Here is a 23,109-nt window from a genome sequence, read left to right as displayed (position 1 = left end):
GAGAATGGCAATTAGACCATGTCTTTATAGACAAACACCACCACACAGAGATCTACAACATAAAAGTCCTCCAAGTAGTAGACACATGCTCAAACTACAATGTAGTCAAAATTAAAATTAATATCTACTATCCAAAGACAGCAACAATATCAAGCCCCTAAAACTAAAGGAAAGATGGACCCTACCCAAATAATCAAGAATGAAAATTACCAAAAAGCAACCGAAAAAGTAATAATCACAGATAAACTTGAAGAATTAACCCCAATAAAATCCCATTTAACACAGAAGAATTAACCCCAATAAAATCCCATAAAAACATCAATGGTGGAACAGTAAATGTAATGAAACAGTGAAGAAAAGACACCAAAAGCAAGGCTATTTCACTAATCCCAAAAATCAGAAATATCCTTCCAAAATCGAATAAAACAAAGAAAGAAACCACCCAACACTAAGGAGAATAAAAACACACACTGAAGTCAACACGAGAATTAAATAAAATACAATTGAGAGAATACTACAAAACCTTAAAAAATCAGCTCCTACAATATGAATCCCCAACCATAATAAATAAAGAATGAAAATGGTAAAATGGTCCATAACAATAAAGACAATGCAGAAACCCTAGGTAAATATTTCAACAAACTCCTAAATTGCGAAGAACCGACACAACTCCTAAACTTCAACACCACAAAAAACATCAACCTCCCATAATAAAAGAAGTATCTACCAAGCACTTGGTGAAATGAAGAATTACAAAGCAGTGTGACAAGATCAGACTTTTGTAGAGATCTGGAAACATGCAGGAAGATCAGCAAAAATTGTCCTTCATCAACAGCTTGTCAATATCAAAGAAAAATTATCAGAACACTGGACAACAGTCCTCATTCATCCACTAGACATAAAAGGGGACAAAGTAGACCCTAAAAATGACAGGGGAATCTCACTTCTAGACACAACATACAAAATTCTTTCAAGAATCATCCTCAACAGAATCGATTCACTACTTGAGAAAGAACTAGGAGAATACCAAGATGGTATGTGCCTCAAGGGAGACTCAGAAGTGTGATTCATCCCTGGACATCTTCCACCAACTTGGTGAGGCTGATTTTAACCAGCACCCTTTCAAAAGGTTTACTCAGGTAACTGAGCACTGCACTTACTGGGAGGACTGCAAGGCCCAATCAGTCCCATCGAAGAGACTTGAATAATGGACAGACTAAAGTGATCCTATGTTGTCATAAAAGATAATAATAACAATAAATACACACACACGCTTTGAATTTAATTAGCACAGTGGTCTATGTTGATGAATTATTTGAATTTTCAAAAAAAAAAAATTATAAATTATCATTGATCATGTTTTGTTCTGGGAAGCTAGGAGACTAAAAATTATGTATAAATTTTCAGACCACTACAATAAAGAGATTTAATAAAATTACACTCATTTTCTTAATATTTTTTCTTTTCAGCAACACTTTCACAGTATGCAGTGTTTTCAACAAGTTGAACATGTTAAATAATCAAATTTTTTTTAAAGATAAAAAATAATAATTCTATTGTTTCAAATTAAAACTGATAATAATTATCAAACCTACTGCTATTAATACTATTGAGATTATTAATAATAGATAATTCTATTTTTATGAAGCAGATAATTTATTAGTGTAAACTATATTAAATGCAGTATTTCTTGCATCCCAACATAATTTTCAGATCTTATTTGTTCATTAAACAAATAAGATAAGATTCTTTTTGTTTTTATTTTTTTATATGTTTGTCTAAACTTTACAAAATTTATATACAATTTATTATTTAGAATTTACATGGGTATGACCAATAAAACTCTTAAAAAATTAAAGTCAGGAACATATGCTGGCATACAAATATCATCAACAAAAACTAACTACATATATCATAAAAGAATTAACATATTAAATAACATTAATTTTTCACTTTTGTTTTTATACATAATTCATTAAATAAACAATTTTATTAATTAATCTAAAGTGTTTCTTAATTACTGAATGAAATCATGACTTTTCTTTTATTTGCAAAACACCTTCTTTAATTTAATCTTACAGGCATAACTGACTTTCTCAATTTTCGAGAAGTGGTGTTCATACACAGTCCTTCAATTAATTTCTAGCCCTTTCTGTTGCTGTTGCTGTAGTTATATTCTCAGTTACCGTTAATATTCTTGCTTTCATTTATGTTATCTTTATCAAATATTTTTACCAATGTAAACTACCCATTCCAATTCTAGCAAAATAAATGTTTACTTTAAATGCTTTTCTTGATTTCTTTCTTCAATTTTCTTTTATTTTTTTGATTTTGTGAAATTTTTAAAGTTTCAACTTCTTTGTGGAAGACCTACACCAGTTACTCATAAATAATTAGGTTTTTTTTCTTCAGTCATTTGACTGGTTTGATGCAGCTCTCCAAGATTCCCTACCTAGTGCCAGTCGTTTCATTTCGGTGTACCCCCTACATCCTACATCCCTAACAATTTGTTTTACATATTCCAAATGTGGCCTGCCTGTGCAATTTTTTCCTTCTACCTGTCCTTCCAATATTAAAGCGACTATTCCAGGATGCCTTAATATGTGGCCTATAAGTCTGTCTCTTTGTTTAGCTATATTTTTCCAAATGCTTCTTCCTTCATCTATTTGCCGCAACACCTCTTCATTTGTCACTTCATACACCCATCTGATTTTTAACATTCTCCTATAGTACCACATTTCAAAAGCTTCTAATCTTTTCTTCTGATACTCCGATTGTCCAAGTTTCACTTCCATATAAAGCGACACTCCAAACATATACTTTCAAAAATCTTTTCCTGACATTTAAATTCATTTTTGATGTAAACAAATTATATTTCTGACTGAAGGCTCGTTTCGCTTGTGCTATTCGGCATTTTATATCGCTCCTGCTTCGTCCATCTTTAGTAATTTTACTTCCCAAATAACAAAATTCTTCTACCTCCATAATCTTTTCTCCTCCTATTTTCACATTCAGTGGTCCATCTTTGTTATTTCTACTATATTTCATTACTTTTGTTTTGTTCTTGTTTATTTTCATGCGATAGTTGTTGCGCAGGACTTCATCCATCCCGTTCACTGTTTCTTCTAAATCCTTTTTACTCTCGGCTAGAATTACTATATCATCAGCAAATCGTAGCATCTTTATCTTTTCACCTTGTACTGTTACACCGAATCTAAATTGTTCTTTAACATCATTAACTGCTAGTTCTACATAAAAGATTAAAGAGTAACAGGGATAGGGAACATCCTTGTAAGACTCCCTTTCTTATTTTCAATTATTACTGTTGCTGTTTGGTTCTTGTAAATGTTAGCAATTATTCTTCTATCTCTGTAATAATTAGGTGTTGATTGTAAATATCTATTTAGATATATAATCAAACCTCAACAATTAAAAAATGTTAATTATTTAATTTTTGCTAAGCTCAAATTTTTGGGGGTGTAATTTAATATTTAATTCAATCTAAATAACAATAAGATAGACAAATTATCATTAAACCAGCAAGCATATGCTTCATAACTTTTAAAAACGGTTTTAATGAAAGAATTGTTTTCACATCAGAACAATTCATGCTGAGAATTGTGCACATAATTCCTTATGCTTCCGTTGTGATTTTTAACAAATTACCAAACCTTCTGAAAACTCTTCCCACCAAATTATTTAAAATACAATTCAATTTTTTTCTTTTATGTAAACAATATTATTCTGTTGAATTTTTAAATAATACACATTAAAAAAAAACTTGCTTTACCTGCATCCCATTCAACATGTGCATAAATATGTGCTCAAAATAATTTTCAATGGTTGAATTGCAATTTAGTTATAATTTTCTGAATTGTTAATTATTTTGTAGTAATATTTACGTTTAAAATTAATTCATGTATTTATATTTAAATAATTAATAATAGGACTTTTATCAGATCTATCTTTTATATTATAATTTATTTTACAACACATCTCATGCGTTATTAAGTAACGATTACAATAAAAGATTTATTTATTTTTCTGAAATAGTAAATTTATTCTCAGTTTTTCTTGTTTCATTAGTTACTGGGATCTGTACGTAGAAAAAAACTGCATTTTTTTTTTATATGTGACATCATTCACTATCTCATTTTGATTTTACAATCAAAGTACAGTTCAATAAAAAAAAATGTAGTTTAAGTAAATTCTTTCTGCAATAGGTAAGGTCTATTTAATATGTTTGTCATCTAATCTTTAATATTTATACAGTTAATTATAGTCAAAATTTTAGTAGATTGAAAACAAAATTGCTTTTCAGGTTTGGTGTACAGAATATGCAATAGTATATTTTGTTCAGAAGGCAATGGGAAACCACTACATGCCACATTTTCCTTAGAATGCCTGGTATGGGATGTTTGCTATTCTTGAGGTTAGTATGATATTTTCACAGGCTGACCTACATCTTAATTTCAGGTTGCCTGCAACCATTTTGTTACGGTATGCAACATATGCACATGATGTAAATTTTGTAATAAAAGCATTAATTTATTTTATATATTATTGATCGTGGTTAAAAGAATGACGAGTTAATTTTTTTGACTTAAAATGAGATTAAAAATGGAAAAAAATAAATAATGTAAATAAATTGAAACTTCTGTTTCATAAATATTTAATATGTTTTATTAACACATTATGACTTATAACACACAGATTCGCCTCCATCTACGTCTTGTTTGCTAAATCTGCAAGGCATATTTAAGAGTTAAACATTTTGATAAGTAATTCACAATGAATAAATAAATTAAAAATAACTGATGAAACTATCTATTTTTAAGTACGAGTAACTTGAGAAAAAAGAGATAAAAAACACCCACCATGAAATATAATCTGTGATTTAGATTCTTACTAAATCTAAAATTTATTTCTAACTAAACGTACACATACACTGTAATAAAAAACATGCACATACGTAATAATCATACATAATAATGATTATGCAAATATCAGATGATTTATATTCAACATCAACTAGTCTGACTAGTAAGTGTATTTACCACTAACCAGTTTGACTACCTTATACAATTATCCACCTGAAAATTATACTGCGGTCATTCACTTAATATTTTTCTACAATCTCAATAAAAAAAAGTCCATGAATATTAATATGTAATATTCTTTTAAATGATCTGAAATCATAATGTTCATTAAAAACTAAATCTAATAAATGAAATCATTTACGATAATTCAACTCTATCATAAGAATTCTAAAAACCAGATCAACAGAAAACTAAAAGGAAACAAACAAGTTAAAAAGATTATAATTATTCATAAATGTCATATATAAAATTAAAAAAATGACCTTATCCAAATTAATCTCTTTGAAACGAAACCATTTTCCAACGAAGACAATAACTGGTCTCCCAAATCGGTCAACTCCACTTTGGTATAAACATCCAATACCTGAAACTTCTGACAAATCTTCTGTTTTGGCTCTTCGCAACAGTCTCTCATATCTGAAAGAAAAAAAAACAAAATCTGTAAGAAATATTCAGAGTAATAAAACAATTACCTATTCATATAAGTTTCATGTTTATCAAACTTTCAAAATTAACATTCAGAATGCAAAAAAAACTTCATTTTGTGACTTTGCTGTAATTTTAGTAAGACTCATCAAATTAAATTACGGGAATTCACAGCTTATCAATTTATTTCGTAAATTTATTTAACATTTTTGATTTATGATGTTAATCACACATTATAAAAAAAATAATAATAAATTATGTAGCTAAGATATAGATGTTTAGATTAGAAATTGAACCAAGAACCTCTCAAACTAGAGCAGCGATCTCTAAACTTTTTTGTTCACATATCCCAAGACAAAAAAAAAATTCTAAGTAGTATCTCACAGACTGTGATATAATATAATGTGTGTATGTGATTGTGTGTGTGTGTGTGTGTGTGTGTGTGTGTGCATGCGCACATGGGCGTAGTCAAAAATCAAATTATTTATTATTTATACTACTTCTTTGGCGTACTCCCAAGTATCACTTTGCTTTGGAGACCACTGGTTAAAAGGCTAGTATAATAATTAGTATAACAACTGGCTGGTAATTTTAGTTTATTTCAAAGAAAGTACCTTTGATCTTATAAATTTAAGATTGCAAATCTTAATTCAATCGAAAAAATAAAATTACAAATACGACAAAAGAACAACTTAATAAATTACTTTACAACTGTTAAAAAATGCTTGTGATGTGTAGCAAGTGCTCATCTACTCATCTGAGTCTATCTACAAACTAGCTAAATGGCAACAAAATGGTAATTCATTAAAATTAATATAATTATTGATGTATATGAATTTTCAGTTGTTTATGGATATCATAGTAATTCTGTTGAATCATCATCTGTAGATAGGTGTATTTGTTTTTTATTTGTATGTTAAGTAAAACTGTTGTCTGCAAGCTAGGATGTGTTGTTAATTAAAACCCAACAACAGAATGATGGTCAGTAGAAAGGAATTAAGGAGCGAGAAAATTTAAAAATGTAAATGGTCTGATCAGGTTTTGCGTTTTCATGCATAGATGCATGCTCACACTACAGGGCAAAACTGCAAAATATAATGCAGCATGAAAAGCAGTTCCTGAATAAATAAATAAATAAAATAATTATATCATATATATTGGATAAACTATATTACATATGAAATATCTGTTGTTTTCTGACAGTTAAATTCAATAATTGTCAGCTTATTTTTACAAGCATAGTCTTCCAATAATATAAAAATTAATTTATTAAAACCAATAAGATAAGTTATTGTTTGTTATAAATTAAAAAAATAGTGGGTTTTTTAACATTGGTATCAGTATCATCACATCGTGGCACACATGAACTTTCCATGAGCTACATGAGACATTTAAATAAAAGTGTGAAACAAATATGAACCAGAAATAAAATTTGAATGAATCTCTCTTTAATAAAATAATAAACATTAATTGAGTATTCCTCAAAAGGTTTTATAAAACTTAATGATTTCAATTGAGTCATTTAATATTATTTCAAAAAACTGATAATACACACTAACAGGAAAACAAGAAAATTTTGAAGAACCATATAAAAAAATAAAAACCGTTTCAAAAACAGAGACCAAATAAACTCAACAATGAAAATGGATTTTAATCATAATCACAAACCAGTCTGCAATCTATCAATTATGAAGTTCACTAATGGCAAGGTGGATTTATTATTTATAGTTTTTAAGTTCGGCTTAAGTAACAGTATCACAGTGTTAAAAGAACTTAAGCTGTCTGTTAAAATAAATATTTAAGACTGAAGAATCAGAAAAGTTTGGAATCGGTTTATCAAATCAAATAACTATAATTATTAGTAATTATGTAATATTAGTAATTAATGATGAAATTAAAATAAAAAAAAAAGATTTATTTTTAATTTCATAAATTACATTATTTTTTTTTTTCATTCCTGTTGCAATTTAATTTAGGAAGAAGATTAATTTTACTTACTTAAAATTTGATAAACCTTCTAATAATTTCAGCCTTTGCTATTTCATCATAATGTTAAATATTAGATTCAATTTTATTTAAATGCTGATAAAATCAATTCTGTTGTGGTTTTAGACAAAATAGATCATAAAAATAAGAATTTACAAAATGATTGAGTCGGAGGAAGTATGTTGAAAGTGATAATGAGAATCCCCTTCCTCATCTCATTTTAGAAAGTGAATGGTTATAATAATTTGTTGGGTTTTTTGGAGAAATGGAGGCCAATTATTTCTGATTTTGATCAATTGAAAATTATTTGCCTCCTAAAATATACAAACCAGCGAAATTAAACGCAACCAGTTTAGTAAAACATAAAAGAATTTCAAAAATTACAGCAACCAAACTATTTAACTGCATACTATAACTGTATTATACTGCATACTGTATTATACTGCATACTATATGGGATTTACATAAAAAGCAGGCAACTAAATGTGTCTCTTATTCAGGAAGAATGCTAATGAAAAAAAAATCAAAGAACCTGAAAAATGTTCTTTATCTGAGAAGAATAATGTAAGGTAAAAAATAGTGTTTCTAAAATGGTGGGCTGGCTATACTTTTTAACATTCTACTTGGAAAACTAAAAAAAAAAATATCCTTAGGAAAAATGGCAATTTCTCCTTCGTTCTCCCCCTGTCCGCCATTTTGTTATTTTTATATAAAAATTTATATCTCAAGTTTGGATAGACAAATCACATTAATATTTGGTAAGCGTCTTGGTAATAAAGTTTTAAATTTAGCAAAAAACCAGGACTTAAATACCTTTGCAAATTACAAAATGACGGCCATGTTTATTTTTCAATCTGTTATATTCTGTAAATATTAGTTTTATCAAAATTTATGTTATTTGCTGAAATATTAAGCCTTTTATTTTGAACACAAAGACATTTTATTTTTTTAAATCGGTTAACAAATAGCCAAGTTATGGCAGAAAATTATTGTAATTTTGTGTCTGTTTTCATGTCCACTTTACGTTTAATTAAAGTTAATTAAACGTAAAATATTAATTGTTTTTCTTTATTTTTAATTCTAGTATTGTAAATTAATATCAAATTAAATAATTTTCTCACAATAATAGAACTAATAATTAAAAAAATAAAACAGCTACCTGTGATAATCTTACGTTAATTGTTGTACAACAATAGGTATACTTTTTTTTAAACAAACAGTTAACAATTGTTAAAAGTTATAGGAGATGTTCAAAGTGTCCACCATTTGAGATTACACAAGTCTCCAGTTTTTCTGAGAGATTGTCTTAACCGTTCAAAAATTCCGGGAGTATTCCTAATTTCTTGAAATCCATTTTGGTTCCTTTGTTGAATATCCTCAATGTTGATTACTGGAGTTGAATAAACAATATGTTTTAAATGGTCTCACAGGTAGAAGTCGAGGGTTTAAATCAGGTGATCGCCCCCTGGGCAATCCAGGGCACTGGCCATCCACAGTCTATCCATTTTTTCATGGAAAGTTTCATGCAGGAAATCTGATACCAACTGACTGAAATGTGCTGGAGCTCCAACATGGTGAAACCATATGTTTCCGCTTAATTGTACAGGTTTCAAAAAATGTGGAAGATTTTCAGCAAATGGGCAAGATAATTTTTTTCCACTTAAATGATATGGTAGAATGACAAAACCCAAAAGATAGTCATTAAAAATGCCTACCCATATGTTCAGGAAAAATCTTTGTTGATGGCTACTTTGGAAAGTACCATGAGAATTTTCGACGCACCAGATACGGTGGGTATGATAGTTTTGAACACCATTCCTGTTGAAAGAAACTTCATTTTTACATTTTTAACATGATCAGCAGTAATAGTCGCTGTGTAAATTATTCAAAAGTGAAAAATTAATATCAATTGTTTTATTATTATTTAATATTAAACTGTATTGTGAGAAAATTATTCCTTAATTTGATACTAATTTACAATAGTGGAATTAACAATAAATAAAAACAATTCATATTTAATTGAAGTGAACGTAAAGTGGAGGATATGAAAACAGACACAAAATTACCATATCAATTTTCTGTTACAACTCTGCTATTTTTTAACAGATTTAAAAATAAATTAAATGTCATTTTGTTAAAAATAAAATGCTTAATATTTTAGTAAAAATATACATTTTGATAAAACTTATATTTATGGAGATATACCGGATTGAAAAATGAACATGCCCGCCATTTTATAATTTTCGAAGGTATTTAAGTCCTGATGTTTTGTCAATTTTAAAACTTTATTATCAAGACGCTTACCAAATATTAATGTGATTCGTCTATCAAATCTTGAAATATGCATTTTTATACAAAAATAACAAAATGGCGGACAGTGGGAGAACAAAGGAGAAACTGCCATTTTTTCCTAAGGATATCTTTTGTTTAGTTTTACAAGTAAAATTCGAAAAAGTATAGCCAGCCCGCCAATTTATAAACACTGTATATTTTATTTTAAATTACACCGATTTCGACGATAGCGTTAAGCAAGTGAACTCTAGATAACCACTGAAAATCTCAATAATAAATAAACCAAAAATTAAGAAATAAGTTTGATAAAGATATGGAGAGGAAAATATTAAATAAAAATAATGAGAAAAAATATGTATACATTAACATCTATAAATCTTTCTATCACCTAACAAAAAAAAAAAACTTCTTAAATATTTACAACAAATAAACAATAAATATTTATAACATTACAGCTGTATTTTTTTATAACTCAAGGTTGCACTTCAAAAGTTTATTAGACAGTACGATAGTTCTTGTAGGCAGTTAAATGTGGATTGTTCATTACATTACTACATAATTTAGGTTTTAAATATCTGAAGTAATAAATTAAATCTGACAGTAGTGAATTATTTTTTATAAACAAGTTGCAAAATATAAAATTTTGAAAAAAAAATGTAAAAATGAGAAAAAGAATTTTGCATTAAAAATAAATTTTGAATAGTATTTCTATAAAATATAATAAAGCAATTATATCTAAAACAACACGATAGAATAAATTAATAGAATAATAATAAAAAGGCCATTTCAGAATGTTAAATAACCAAGGATAAGAAAGATAATCAGGAATTAAGTAGATTAACATAATGTACAAGAAGTTATAAACCTTTTTTTAATTTAAGGTATAAAATTACAATATGGAGAAAGTAAATGTCAAAAGCAGACTGACACAAGCAAGAATAGTTATCATGGAAGATGATGTCTGCCAGTATCAAATATAAAATTGTTTAAAATATTTGTATGAAGTAAATGTTTTATGATTGTGAAACACAAAAAAGGTCAGATATGAAAAGAACAGAGGCCTATGAAATGCAATGTTAAAAAAGGATGTTGAAAATTATGGGGGCCAATCAAATTTTAAATGAAAAGTTTAAGATGAATGGGGAGAGAGAGAGTGAGAGAGAAGTAAAATTTATGATACTATCTTGTACAGAAACAAACTAGGTTAGAGGATATGGATACACAAGTTTACTAAATTTGGGAAGAGGGATAAGAAGGAAATCATTATAGAAGATGGAATACACAAACAGATAACTTAGATGTAAGTGCGGTAAAAATGATATGAGATTAAATGATTATCACAGAACGAGAACAGAACAGAGAATTAAATGAAAAAGAAAACTATCTCAAAATTAATTTGTTTCAGTTTTTCTATGCAATATTTAATTAAGAAGGGTTAGGAAGCCCGGCTTTACGTAATAAGCACATTAGCATCAGATAGAGCTATTTAATAGAAAATGGAATCTATACACAGACCTACATCCTACTGAAATGCATAATTATCAAAAACACAGAATTCCAAGGAAGTTTCTACATCTTAACACAGATCAGATGGAGATCTATAAAAAAACCCACAGAAAACTACAGAAGAGGGAAGAGGTGAACAGTAATTAAGGGATGATCTACCCACAGAAAGACTGTGGAATGAGACAAATAGCCTCAACCAAAGGAATATGTCACCTCAATGGAAAAGCCAATCATATCGTCTACGATCTCTCAGAAGACTTGTGTATCCTTAGCCAGGATAGAAGCAACACGTCATTATACTTTGGGGTTACCAGCTTAAAACTTATGAAGAAGCAAACTGTTTTACTTTCATATACCAAAGAGCTACCAAAGATTGGACTAACACAACCTTCAGAATTTTTTACTGCATGTTAAAGTAACTGAATTATTAATGAGAAACCAAATTTAAATTCTAGTTTTTGAGGTGGATAAAGTTCCTTAGAAGTTTTGAGAGGTTAATACCAGAGTTATCCTAACAGTTACGCCAAAAAAAAAAAATCATCTTTAGTCGTATTATTCTATAGACTTTTTGGTTATTACCACGATGTTCCAAAGTTTTACGTACATGGAAATCAATGGGAGTTTTTATAATATTATTTCACTTTCAATAATATATTTTCCATACTTTAAAATCTAAAATTAATTAATACAAAAAAACAATTACTATATTCCTAATGTTAAATTGTACATTTTATTCAACATGTTGCTAGTTCAGACAATATTTACGGTAACTGAAAATGAAATACAGGAAAATTTTTAACAGATAATTAAAAATAAGTTTTGATATACTTGCTAAATTATAAACTTATATAAATCGCTAAAATTAATGTCAAAAACAATAGATATAACAAAATAATCAGAATGCATTAATTTAATATATTTGTAATGTTACATTCATTCCACGATATAAATGACGAGAAGACAATGTCATATACGTATAAACAAAATGCATGGTGAATGTGTACTCATGCATGCATGAAAATATGTAACATAAACTTATTTTGTAATCAGATACATGTAATTTTACACGGTGCAAATATAAACTTATAATGGTAAACAATATATACACCTAAAAATTATGGTTTATAAATTTTATACACAGTTAAATTAAACAACTCATAAAAAATACAACTTGTTTGCAGTTCCCAGGTTATTTATTTTAAAACTGTTTCACTGCTTAAGATAACAGAAAATAAATGTTTGTAAGATAACAATTTCTAAGAATATTTCCAGAGTATAATGGAAAAAAAATTAAATAAAAGAACAAAAGATGATAAAAACATTTTACTTCGTTAACAGAATATATAGCTTGAAAATTAAAATAGAAATATACAGATATATAGAAATATATCTATAAATATATAGATTAAAAAAGAAATATATATATATATATTCTTTTTTTTAATTCTAAATTGGAACTTGGAAAGAATTACATAATAAGAGTGAAACATCAACATTTTTTAATATGAAGAAATTTCATAAAAAAACATTTATTATAAGTAGGGAAAATTTATTTTATTTTATACATACAAATGTGAATAAATATCACAGAAATCAAGAAGAAAATAAAGCAATAGCTTTCTATTAAGCTGTAAGAATAGGTTCAAATTCTAATATATGTGTTGTTAACTAAATAACTATTATGCTACCATGCACAATAATAGTTAAAGGTCAAATAATTGCACTATCTTAGAAACTGGTCATACCAAATATGAACAAGACTAATATCTCATGTTCTACTTATATGCACATTTTCCCTCATGAAATTACAAATTTATACATTTTTATCACGGTTTTGCTTAAAGTAGCTCCCTGTAACAAATTCCACTTCTCAGAAATAATAATTTAATAAAATAGGAATAAAAAATGTATATATTTTAATTAGAAATACTAAAAATCAAGGTTTTACATGAAAAAAAAAATTATACGTCCTAATTGTCTGAAAGTCCGATTCTGTAATTCACAAAAAATCCATATAAATATCTACTATATTTTAATAATTTATGAAAAAAATTCTCAAACATAATTAAGTAGATGAAGCATTCTGGTTTATCTGAATAAGCTTTTAAACAAGTAAAATTACTGCTGTTAATATTTTATTTCCCCATAAATTTTGTATTATAATTGTTACTATTACTAATTTTTATATCTAAAAAATAAATACTTGTATGTTGTTTAAATTACATAATAAAAAATCACACAAAAAAAAAAACAAAAAGAAAGAAAGATCTTCCATTTGTAAATGTAATCATGAAAAAAACACAGGAGCTGCAATATAAAAAAAATTATTCAGTTAGTGTTTCCATTGATGTTCAATCATTCACAAGCTGGACATTCAGAAAAGACATTGTACAACACTTACAGAATAAGATTTTTCCACATCAGCTAAAAAAAAGTTCTTATATACAAATTCTGATCAATTAATTCTCAAAATTATACAGTTTACCAAAGTTCTTATATCAAACTAGGAATCATATAAACTTGAAAATCCTGCTTCCAAATTATTTTAATATAATGATTTAAATATAATTATCAAACAAACAATAGACAATAGCATAATTCTGTAACTATTCTACTATATTACTGACATATAGTCATACATATAAAATAACAAAAATACAGATTATTTTCTTTTCTAATAGGGCTAATATTTGTTATTTCACACACAAGTAAATTTCAAATTACTTTTAGAATTTAAACAAAAAATATAGAAACAAACTTTTACCACTGAAAAAGTAATGATAAGAAATAATAGTTTTAGATGTGTCTTTTAGACAAGTAAAAATAAAACAGGCAGCTATGCTACAAAAAAAAAAAGAATAGCATATTATAAGTTTAGCAAATTTTAAATGTAAAACTTTGTAAGGGGTTAAAAAATATGAAAAAAATTATAAGAAAAATGAAAAAATGAGCACACAAATCCTCTGTTCGGAAATAAAACATCAAGAAAACACATAACATAAAAATTGTTAAATGTGTGCATACACAAAAAGCAATATTCAACATGTGCTCAAGTATTAGCATAACTACAAAAGAAGTAAAATTATTAATTTTCCTCAATATAATTTTAGTGAGGAGGTTAAAAGAGGGTTACAGGTGTTTGAAATTTTTTCACCCTCATTCATTGAGGAGTTTTGGTGAAACCAAGTACCCATCATCATACATCTAAATATACATTGATGGTATGTTTTTAGATAGAAGAATCAGATTCCATAGTGTATGTATCTGTTTTCTCAGGAAGTAGACTTTTATTTTTTACATATATTAACAATGTATGTTATTTTTTGACCACTAAGGATTACATTTACATAATAGTTTGGAATTTCTTTAGTTTTCCAAAATTTTTTCATTTCTTCACTCTGTTGTTTTCTTCCTCGGTCCACTTTCTTCCTGTACTGTTCTTATCCTGCTTCTCTGGAAACTTAGATTCTTTGATTAACTTTCTAAGCTGGTCTCTATTTAAACAGATTTCTTTGGAGATTTTTAAAATTTTAAGATCGTTTTCTACTTCTTTAAACTCGCTAATTTTAATAGTTCAACTTTTATAAAAGTTAAAATATTTATTTTGTTAATCTGTTTTCACTCATTCTGTATAAATGCCCATAAAATTGTAATTTTCTTCTCCAGATGGTGTATAAATTCTGATTTTGATTAGTGATGTTATCCTTATTTACAGGCTGGTGGCAGTTAATTAAGTCGTAATATTTATTTTTACACTTTACTGTAAGAATAGAAAGCCTATTATTATTATTTGGAGAATGGAAATTTATATTATTATTTTCGTACCATTTATCGACTAAGAAAGCCGTTCCGAAACATTTAAGATTCTTTGTGCCCTTAATGTTTTCTGCTGGCTTTCTGTTTAGGATTTTAAAATTTTCGCTCTTAAAGTTATTTTCGTCCTGGAATTTCGTTTCCTGGATCGCACAAATTTTAATTCGGAATTTATTTAATAATTATGTTAATTCCATTAGTTTACCTGTTTTTATGAGCGAATTTACATTTATTGTTCCTATAAAACATTTTTTTATTTTATTTTAGATTCTGTTTAATCGCATGAGTCCTCCGACCGACTCGATGTCTTTTTTGTATCAGGTCGCCGCAGAATCCGAGATGGCCGGTAGCACGTTCTTGTGACATGACTGATTAGAACCGCCTGCGGTAGTATTCTTTAAAAAAGAGCTTTCCATTTTTATTATGTTTATTAGCCGCATAGAAATTTTAGAACTCCCGGAATAAGACTAAAGTTGCAAGGTGTAGAATTCTGGCATCAGTTACACAACCGGTACTGCCACTTGCCGGAGGAATATATGTTATTAATAATTTCTTAACTTTTGTCGGGTGAATCCAGAAAGTAATTTATACTGAATTTAAACAAAGGTGGTTTAAACAGCATATTTGTATGCTTAACAACCTTTTGCCATATTTTTGAATAGATAAAGAAAATTTTCCAAATATATTTTTGTCTTATTTCTTAGAATTTAATTTTTAATTTGCCACAAGAAGGTAGCAAAGTAACATTTCAGATGAAGGAATAATAACCGGCTGACCAATAATAACGGTCAAGACCAATCGATCTACCGTACCTTATTTTTTCTTAGTTCCTGTAAACAGACAGGGTGATCGTAATAAAAATGACTCATTCCCTGTAACACATACGGTGAATATACGCATGTTCTTTTGCTAGTCGTTTACCGGCATATTTTAGATCTAGTCTCAGACATTTACTGTACGCATTGTGCATGCTCTTATTCGCTACTATTTAAGGAGCCAATTAGAAAACATTTCACGATTCAATCGGTTTACATCAGAACAAAATTAACCGAGAATAAATAACGCGTCACTTAATACTCGTATAATATTTATTGCCTGAAATTGTAGTTTTTCAAACGTGTTCATATTTTAGTTTTTATTTGCTTACTATTTAATCGAAATCCGTTTTGTTACAACCGATGCTCCATTTCTGACGGAACGCGCCCATAACAGCGTACCACACCTATACTTCGGTATACGAAACGAAAAAATTACTAAGAACGAACGACATAAAATGACCAGCCACAGAATTATCTACACAGTATTTAACTGATATGGAAAAAATTTCCGATTTAACAAACGCGTTGAAACGGAAATATATATAAAAAAAAAAAAAAATTACGGCTTATAAGATCACTTGATTTTTAAAATTACAAATTTGTTTTGCATGTACTGTTTCGAATCGACCAAGAACCTTTTTCCTTCCACGCAAAACAACTGTTTCACACAGTGAAGATTAATTCTATTTTGAAGTCTTTTCTGTTTATTTAAATAATAAATAGACAGAATTTACTTTTGCAGTTGCCTTTAAATCATTTACAGAGCCTCCAATGTTTAGTTTGTAATAAAAAAAACAAAAGGTTGTTTGTAAAAAAATTTTAATATACGAAAGGTGTAATCATACGTATTTACGAACTTGGTTTCGTTAGGTTATAAATTATGATGACTTTTGAAAACAAGACATTCTGCCTTTAACACAGGTAAAATATAAAAAAAAAAGTGGTTTTAAATATTATTTACTGCTACGTACTTTGTTATATTAAATGTCAATCAGCTAAGACATTGTTATCTATATAATTAAGCGCTCTATTGATCACAATGTTACAAGCTGCTATTTCTAGTGGTAATTTGTTATTTATCACGGTAATTGGGAGAATTGGTTTATGTAAACTTTTAATTTTAATTTCTTTTGATACTCGTATTCAAAATATTTATTTTTTACTACTTACTTACTTACTGGGGTGTACGACTTAAACGGCTTTATTATTAAAAGTGTAATTTTTAATTCTTTTCTTTTTGTTATGAGTAATTAACTAAGTTTATGCAAATTTTATTTATACGTTGTTCAGCATGTAATATTTTCTTAACATTTTTATAAATAGGGGTCTGTGAGTAATTTACTTCAGATCACATCATTTTTTTTCTATTTTGTATTTCTGAGGTCGCTAGTAATTAAAAAAATATCAGAATTATTATATTACTTTTTATTAAAATAAATAAATATATATACCGGGAGAGCAACTTAAAACCGAACTCGAGCCGGCTGGAACTGCAATTATTGAGGCGCTTTTAATGCTACTACTACTACTAATGCCACTATTGGTTGGTTGATATTATCTCGTCTATTGTTGTCGATTGAAAACTATTCTTGCTTCAGTGGAGTGTAGTTTCGTTCTTTGCAATTGTGTTTTTTCTAAAATTCTTTACTCAATCGAGGAAAGGGTTGCTATAGCGAAAGCGTAAGTGCATTTAGAATCCGTTCAAGAAACGCGCCGTATAATAGCAGAAAGTTTTCCAAATGCGATCATCCCAGCATGGAGTTAGAACATTGTGGAACGAGGGTCGTTTTCAAACCCAAAACGAAATAGATAACCTTCCGTTACGGTTTTAAAGGCCATAGCCGATATTCAAAGAATTTCCTTTCCAGTCTGAAAAAATATATACGTACGTTACCACAGCAAAATACACATAGTATTTTGGTGAAAAATACGCATCTTGCCGCACGAATCTTTACGATTAAATCTGAAACAGTTATCGTGTAACAACTTAAGAGAACAGAAAAATCGAAATGTCTTAATTACACTGACCAGCAATGATTTTGTTAATGAGAGTGAATAACTGATTTTATATTATTTTTCATGCTGATTTCAAATAAGCAGAATTCTTCTTGGCTTAGTCTTTTTATTACTACCGTTCTCATTTTCAGGTAGTATTATTCATGAACTCCATAAGCGTCGAATTTTGCGAACGTATTTTATTTTATTACATTTTTTATCAACTAAATAAATTTTGTTTATTTATTACAGTCCCTTAATTGTTGTCACATTGATTTGTTAAGATATTAGTCATTGTATTTATTATTTACACACTAATTAAAATGAACAAAGAATGTGACTCATTCTTCCTATTTCTATCTTACTATGAACATATCATCCTCTCATTGATTATTTTTGTTATTATGTTTACTACAAAACTGTCGTGCACACTGCACACTAGAGAAATATCTTTAATTCTCATTCAAGAGCGAGTTCTCGTGGTGTAACATTCTCTTTTGTAGCTGGCTTTCGTATTTGCGGATATATGCATTCAATAGAGTATGCTTATTAAATTAGTGTGTTTTTAAAAGTTTCTTTTAAAAAAAAATATTAGTTTTTGTAATATAATAACAATGTCTTGCAGGTGCATTAATCAACCAAATAATTTCTGCTATATCTGTGTTGAGATAACATTGAAGTCTCGGTAAAGAAATATAACTCCACTGATAAAAAAAGTCGTATGAACTGTATTTTGGATGTAAATTAGGTACAAATACCTAATTGTACTGTTACACAATTCTTGTGTAACATTGTTGACTGGTTGGCTAAATAGATCTCATCGCATGCCGTTTGCAATCCCAATGGTTTCGAGAGTACTGAAGGATCACACCACAGACTGTTATTTTTGTGTAATAAAGATATCTGGGAGAATAGCTAACTAGACGTACTGTTAAATAACTTTATAGTCCCTCTGCCATGCGGCCAGTGCCACATAGCCAAGAGCTTCCAGTTCCAGTACCCCAGAAACATGGAACTCGGATAAATATGAAAATGTCTAATCTTGTGCCGACTTATCAGGAGATAAAGAAAAGTTTGAAAGAGATCCAAACATTTTAGAAAATAGATATACTGAACCCCATTTAATTAATCGGTTAGAATTAAACGATATGGTTCGTGATATAAATTTATCAAAAAATCAAGCAGAAATAATGGCAGAAAGGATGGCATCTTTTACAATCAAACACTAAAATAAGTGCTTTCCGTGACATTCAGAATTTGAACATTTTTTCTCGGTACGAAAACTTAGCATTCTGTAATGATGTGGACTCTTTACTGGAAACTTTGGAACATACGCACCATCCTGATGAATGGTGACCTTTTATTGACTCGTCAAAGCTTAGTTTGAAAGCTGTTCTACTTCACATTGGAAATAAATAACCATCAATACCATTAGCATACGCTGTTTACATGAAGGATTTTAATGAAAATATGAAACCTGTATTGAGCAGGATTAGGTATGAGAAATATTATGGCATATTTGTGAAGATCTGAAAATAATGGCGCTTTTACTTGGACTGCAAGTTCTGTTGCTTTTTGTGCGAGTGGGATAGTAGAGATAGAAAAAACCATTGCATAAAAGAGCAGTGGCCAAATAGAGAGGTGTTGACTGTAGGAGAGAAGAATTTTGTTAATCAGGTATAGCAAAACCAGAAAAAATGTATCTTCTGTCGCTACACATTAAGCTAGGTTTATTCACATATTTTGTTAAAGCGATGGTCGTATGGTGCAGGGATTCAGTTTTTACAAAACAAATTCCCTAATATAAGCATACTAAAATAAAGGAAGGTATATTTGTTCGACCACAGATAAGAAAACTAATGAGTGATCCGGAATTTGAAGAATGTTTGAACGACTTGGAGGTTGCTGCATGAAAATCATTTCAAAATTTGCTAAACAACTTCCTTGGAAACCATAAGGCCAGTAACTATAGAGAAGTTGTGAATGAACTCCTTCAAAACTACAAAGAATTTGGGTGGAAGATGTCACTCAAAATCCACTTCTTACATTCACATTTGGAATTTTTCCCCAACAATCTCAGCGCTGTCTGTGATGAACATGGGGAACGCTTTCACCAGGAGATATCTACAATGGAAACACGATACCAAGGAAAATGGAACCCAAAAATGTTAGCCGACTACTATTCGAATCTAAAGAGGGATCTATCTACAGCAGAAAATAAAAAGAAATAGATTTTAGATGAGTGCAAAATGCATGTAACGTATTGTCATTATGTTTACCACACATTTTCTGTTTCAAAAGAAATTTCAATTACAAAATTATAGCCCGATAAAAAACCTATTAACTTAAATGAAACCAGCGTAAAAAATAAATTACTATAAGAATCAGCCATTCACACTCATTTAACAAACAAAAAATTAAATTTTGTCGACCAGTGTTATAACGATTGGCTTTTCAAAAATATTGTCGATGGGTACATAGACCAGATGCTGTATTTCATATCAGATGTGGTATCGTTTTATTTATTTGGGCATGTTAATTCGCAGTACACTCGGGGTTGGATGACTGAACGGATTACTAGCCGTTTTAGTGTCCACTTCATGATGAGAAAATCGACGTATGGTGTGCTGTTTTTGGATATGGTATAATGGGGCTAACACATTTGTACCAGACTATCAGTACAGAAGTATACCGTACAGTTTACGAATAATTCTACGCTCAGTTAACAGATCGTGAAAAAAAGTTCAGCTTCTAACAAGACGGAGTAATATATTCAGACATCAATCGATTCACTATTTTATAGAACTATTTTGGCAAAGTTTGAAAGTACGAAATTGGATATACGGGGGAAAAAATGTTAAAAAGCCCCTATTTTCCCGTGGTTTTCTGCAAAAGTAAATTAAGTTTGTCGCAGTTAAAATGAATTTGTAATAAACTAATGCAAAACTGAACGTGCTTCACACTTTATTTGTTTCCTTCTTTTCTAATTATCAATTTACAAATTATAACAACTAAAATTCACGTGCTTTTTTTGGTAGTCAGATTACAGTTAGAAACTGCGATCTATTTCACTTACGTTTGGAATTCATGTGAACAAACCGTTCAAGCGTAAGTAATATTACCAATCCTACCGAACAGAAAGAAGTTTTGTATATATCGTCCGTCTCCCGAAACGCAAAGCACAAAATGAGAGAGAAAAAATAACAAACGTGAAAATAAACGACTTAATATATATTACGTTAATTTCAAAAATAATTTAATAATACTAATATATGCAGCACTAGGCATTTTTAGTAAGCTCAGAAACACATACAGGCAATAATCGAATGGTAATTAAATCATGTTTAAACATAAGTGGAATGAACTTTACTGATAACGAGGTACTCTAAAATACAGCGTGCATAAAAAAAAGACCCGATTTTAAAATTATACGCCTGTGCAACCACGCACCTGTCAGTGAATGGAATTTGCACTACTTAAAAAAGTGCGTCCTAGAGTTTCAAATACCGGCCTCCAGATTGCAATACTAGCGCTCAAACGTACACTAACCTCAGTCGTTAACAAAACGGCGTCTATGCCACAGAAGGCGATTTGTATTATACAATTTAGCAAGACACAGTCCGTAATAAGCGTACGTTTCAGGATTTATCCAACATCGGCTAAGAACATTCGTCACTGATGTAAACGATTTGAAGAATCATTTATGAAAGGGGAAGAGTCCAAGGCATTGGACTCGTTTCAGAGGAAAATGTACAACGTATTCAAGAGGATTTTTAGCGAAGCCGGATTAAGTCTACTCGTCGCGTTAGCCGAGAACTTGCAATCCTTCAAATGACTGGCGTGTGTTAAGACGACTCTTGGATTTCAGATTATACCGATGTTCGCGTATGGGGATTTGAGACAGAATTCGCACTAGATTGTACATCAGGAGCGAGATTCACCAAACGTTACGAGTTTTTTTTTGTGCGGCTTCGTTGACAATAATTTGTGGCTCTCTTTTTTTTTTGAAGGAAACACAATAAGGAATGTTTTAACTTTAGACGCTTCGGGTCTGGGTTTTTCGAAAACGAAATAAAGTCTCTGAAGAATTTATTTTTCAGCAGCCCCGCCACATCGGCACAACCTAGTAAATAAATGAAACATTACCTCAACACTGGATAGGGCGTACGGGAACCCAAGACTTGGCACTACATTCTTGGCCTTAAGATTCTCAGACATTACATTACATCTTGTGATTTTTTCTTGTGCTGGTATATGAAACTAAGTGTTTATATTCCACAATTACATGATGGTCCGGATGAGCTGAAAATCAGGATCACAACTGCAGTAACCTTTGTAACAAGAGGGATGCAACGCGTTGCGATAGAATTCAGCTAACATCTTGATGTTATCCGTGGAGCAGATGGAGGGCATATAGAATATTTATAACATGGTAGTGAAATTTCAAATATTTCTGAATATTATCTAATTTATCCTGTAATTTTAACATATTTTTATTATGAAATATAAATGTTTGAAATAGTCATTTTTTTATATAATCTATACTTAAACCACCGATTCTCATTACTAGGAAATCTATCAGAATAAAAGATCTATTTATCGATGCAGGAATTAGCACGATAACCTGTGGTTTAACATACTACCGATATACTATTTTATTACCAATTTTGTCATACCGGAACCGAGTTTACAACTTATCATTTTAATTTTCCTTTAATTCCTGCTGAGGTTGAGGTTTGATGATAATTTATTGATAAAAATAATCTGATATTAAGGAAAGTTGTACGGCCGGCTCTCAGGGACAAAATTTCATTGTTTTTAAAATATATTTATTTATAAAAATATTAATTTTCCTGCACATTATGGCGCTATTTTTATATAGATAAATTGTTTGTGTGTTAATAATACATTTGCACAAGTAATATTACACGCGATTTTGCCAACTATGAACAACGCTAGATGAACCCCAGCTACAGGAAACGTTTTTCCTTTACCATGACTACCTATCTAGCTTTGCTCTGTTGTTTTTATGAACGATTCAGTTAGTTCATTTTGATTTTATAACACTGCCAGCACTTTATTTTTTCTAAAATAGCAGTATCTGCTAAACTTTGCTGATAAGGGGTAGCGGTCTGCTATTTTAAAATTGTTTACAGTGTTTTTTCACAAGAAAA

General features: G+C 29.3%; 1 protein-coding gene across 2 annotated transcripts in view; it reads right to left on the bottom strand.

The window, feature by feature from the left end:
- Positions 1–23,109, bottom strand: part of LOC142318976 (protein GDAP2 homolog) — a 322,594-nt gene that overhangs the window by 45,686 nt on the left and 253,799 nt on the right. For both annotated transcript variants that reach the window (XM_075355719.1, XM_075355728.1), the window contains exon 9: positions 5,363–5,516. In XM_075355719.1, the coding sequence (XP_075211834.1) occupies positions 5,363–5,516 (154 nt within the window). The remainder of the gene's footprint in view (positions 1–5,362; positions 5,517–23,109) is intronic.

Source organism: Lycorma delicatula, chromosome 1, assembly GCF_047948215.1.
Source record: "Lycorma delicatula isolate Av1 chromosome 1, ASM4794821v1, whole genome shotgun sequence".
Lineage (NCBI taxonomy): Eukaryota > Metazoa > Arthropoda > Insecta > Hemiptera > Fulgoridae > Lycorma > Lycorma delicatula.
Note: the sequence above shows the minus strand (reverse complement) of the source record. Positions and strands in the feature narration are given on the sequence as shown.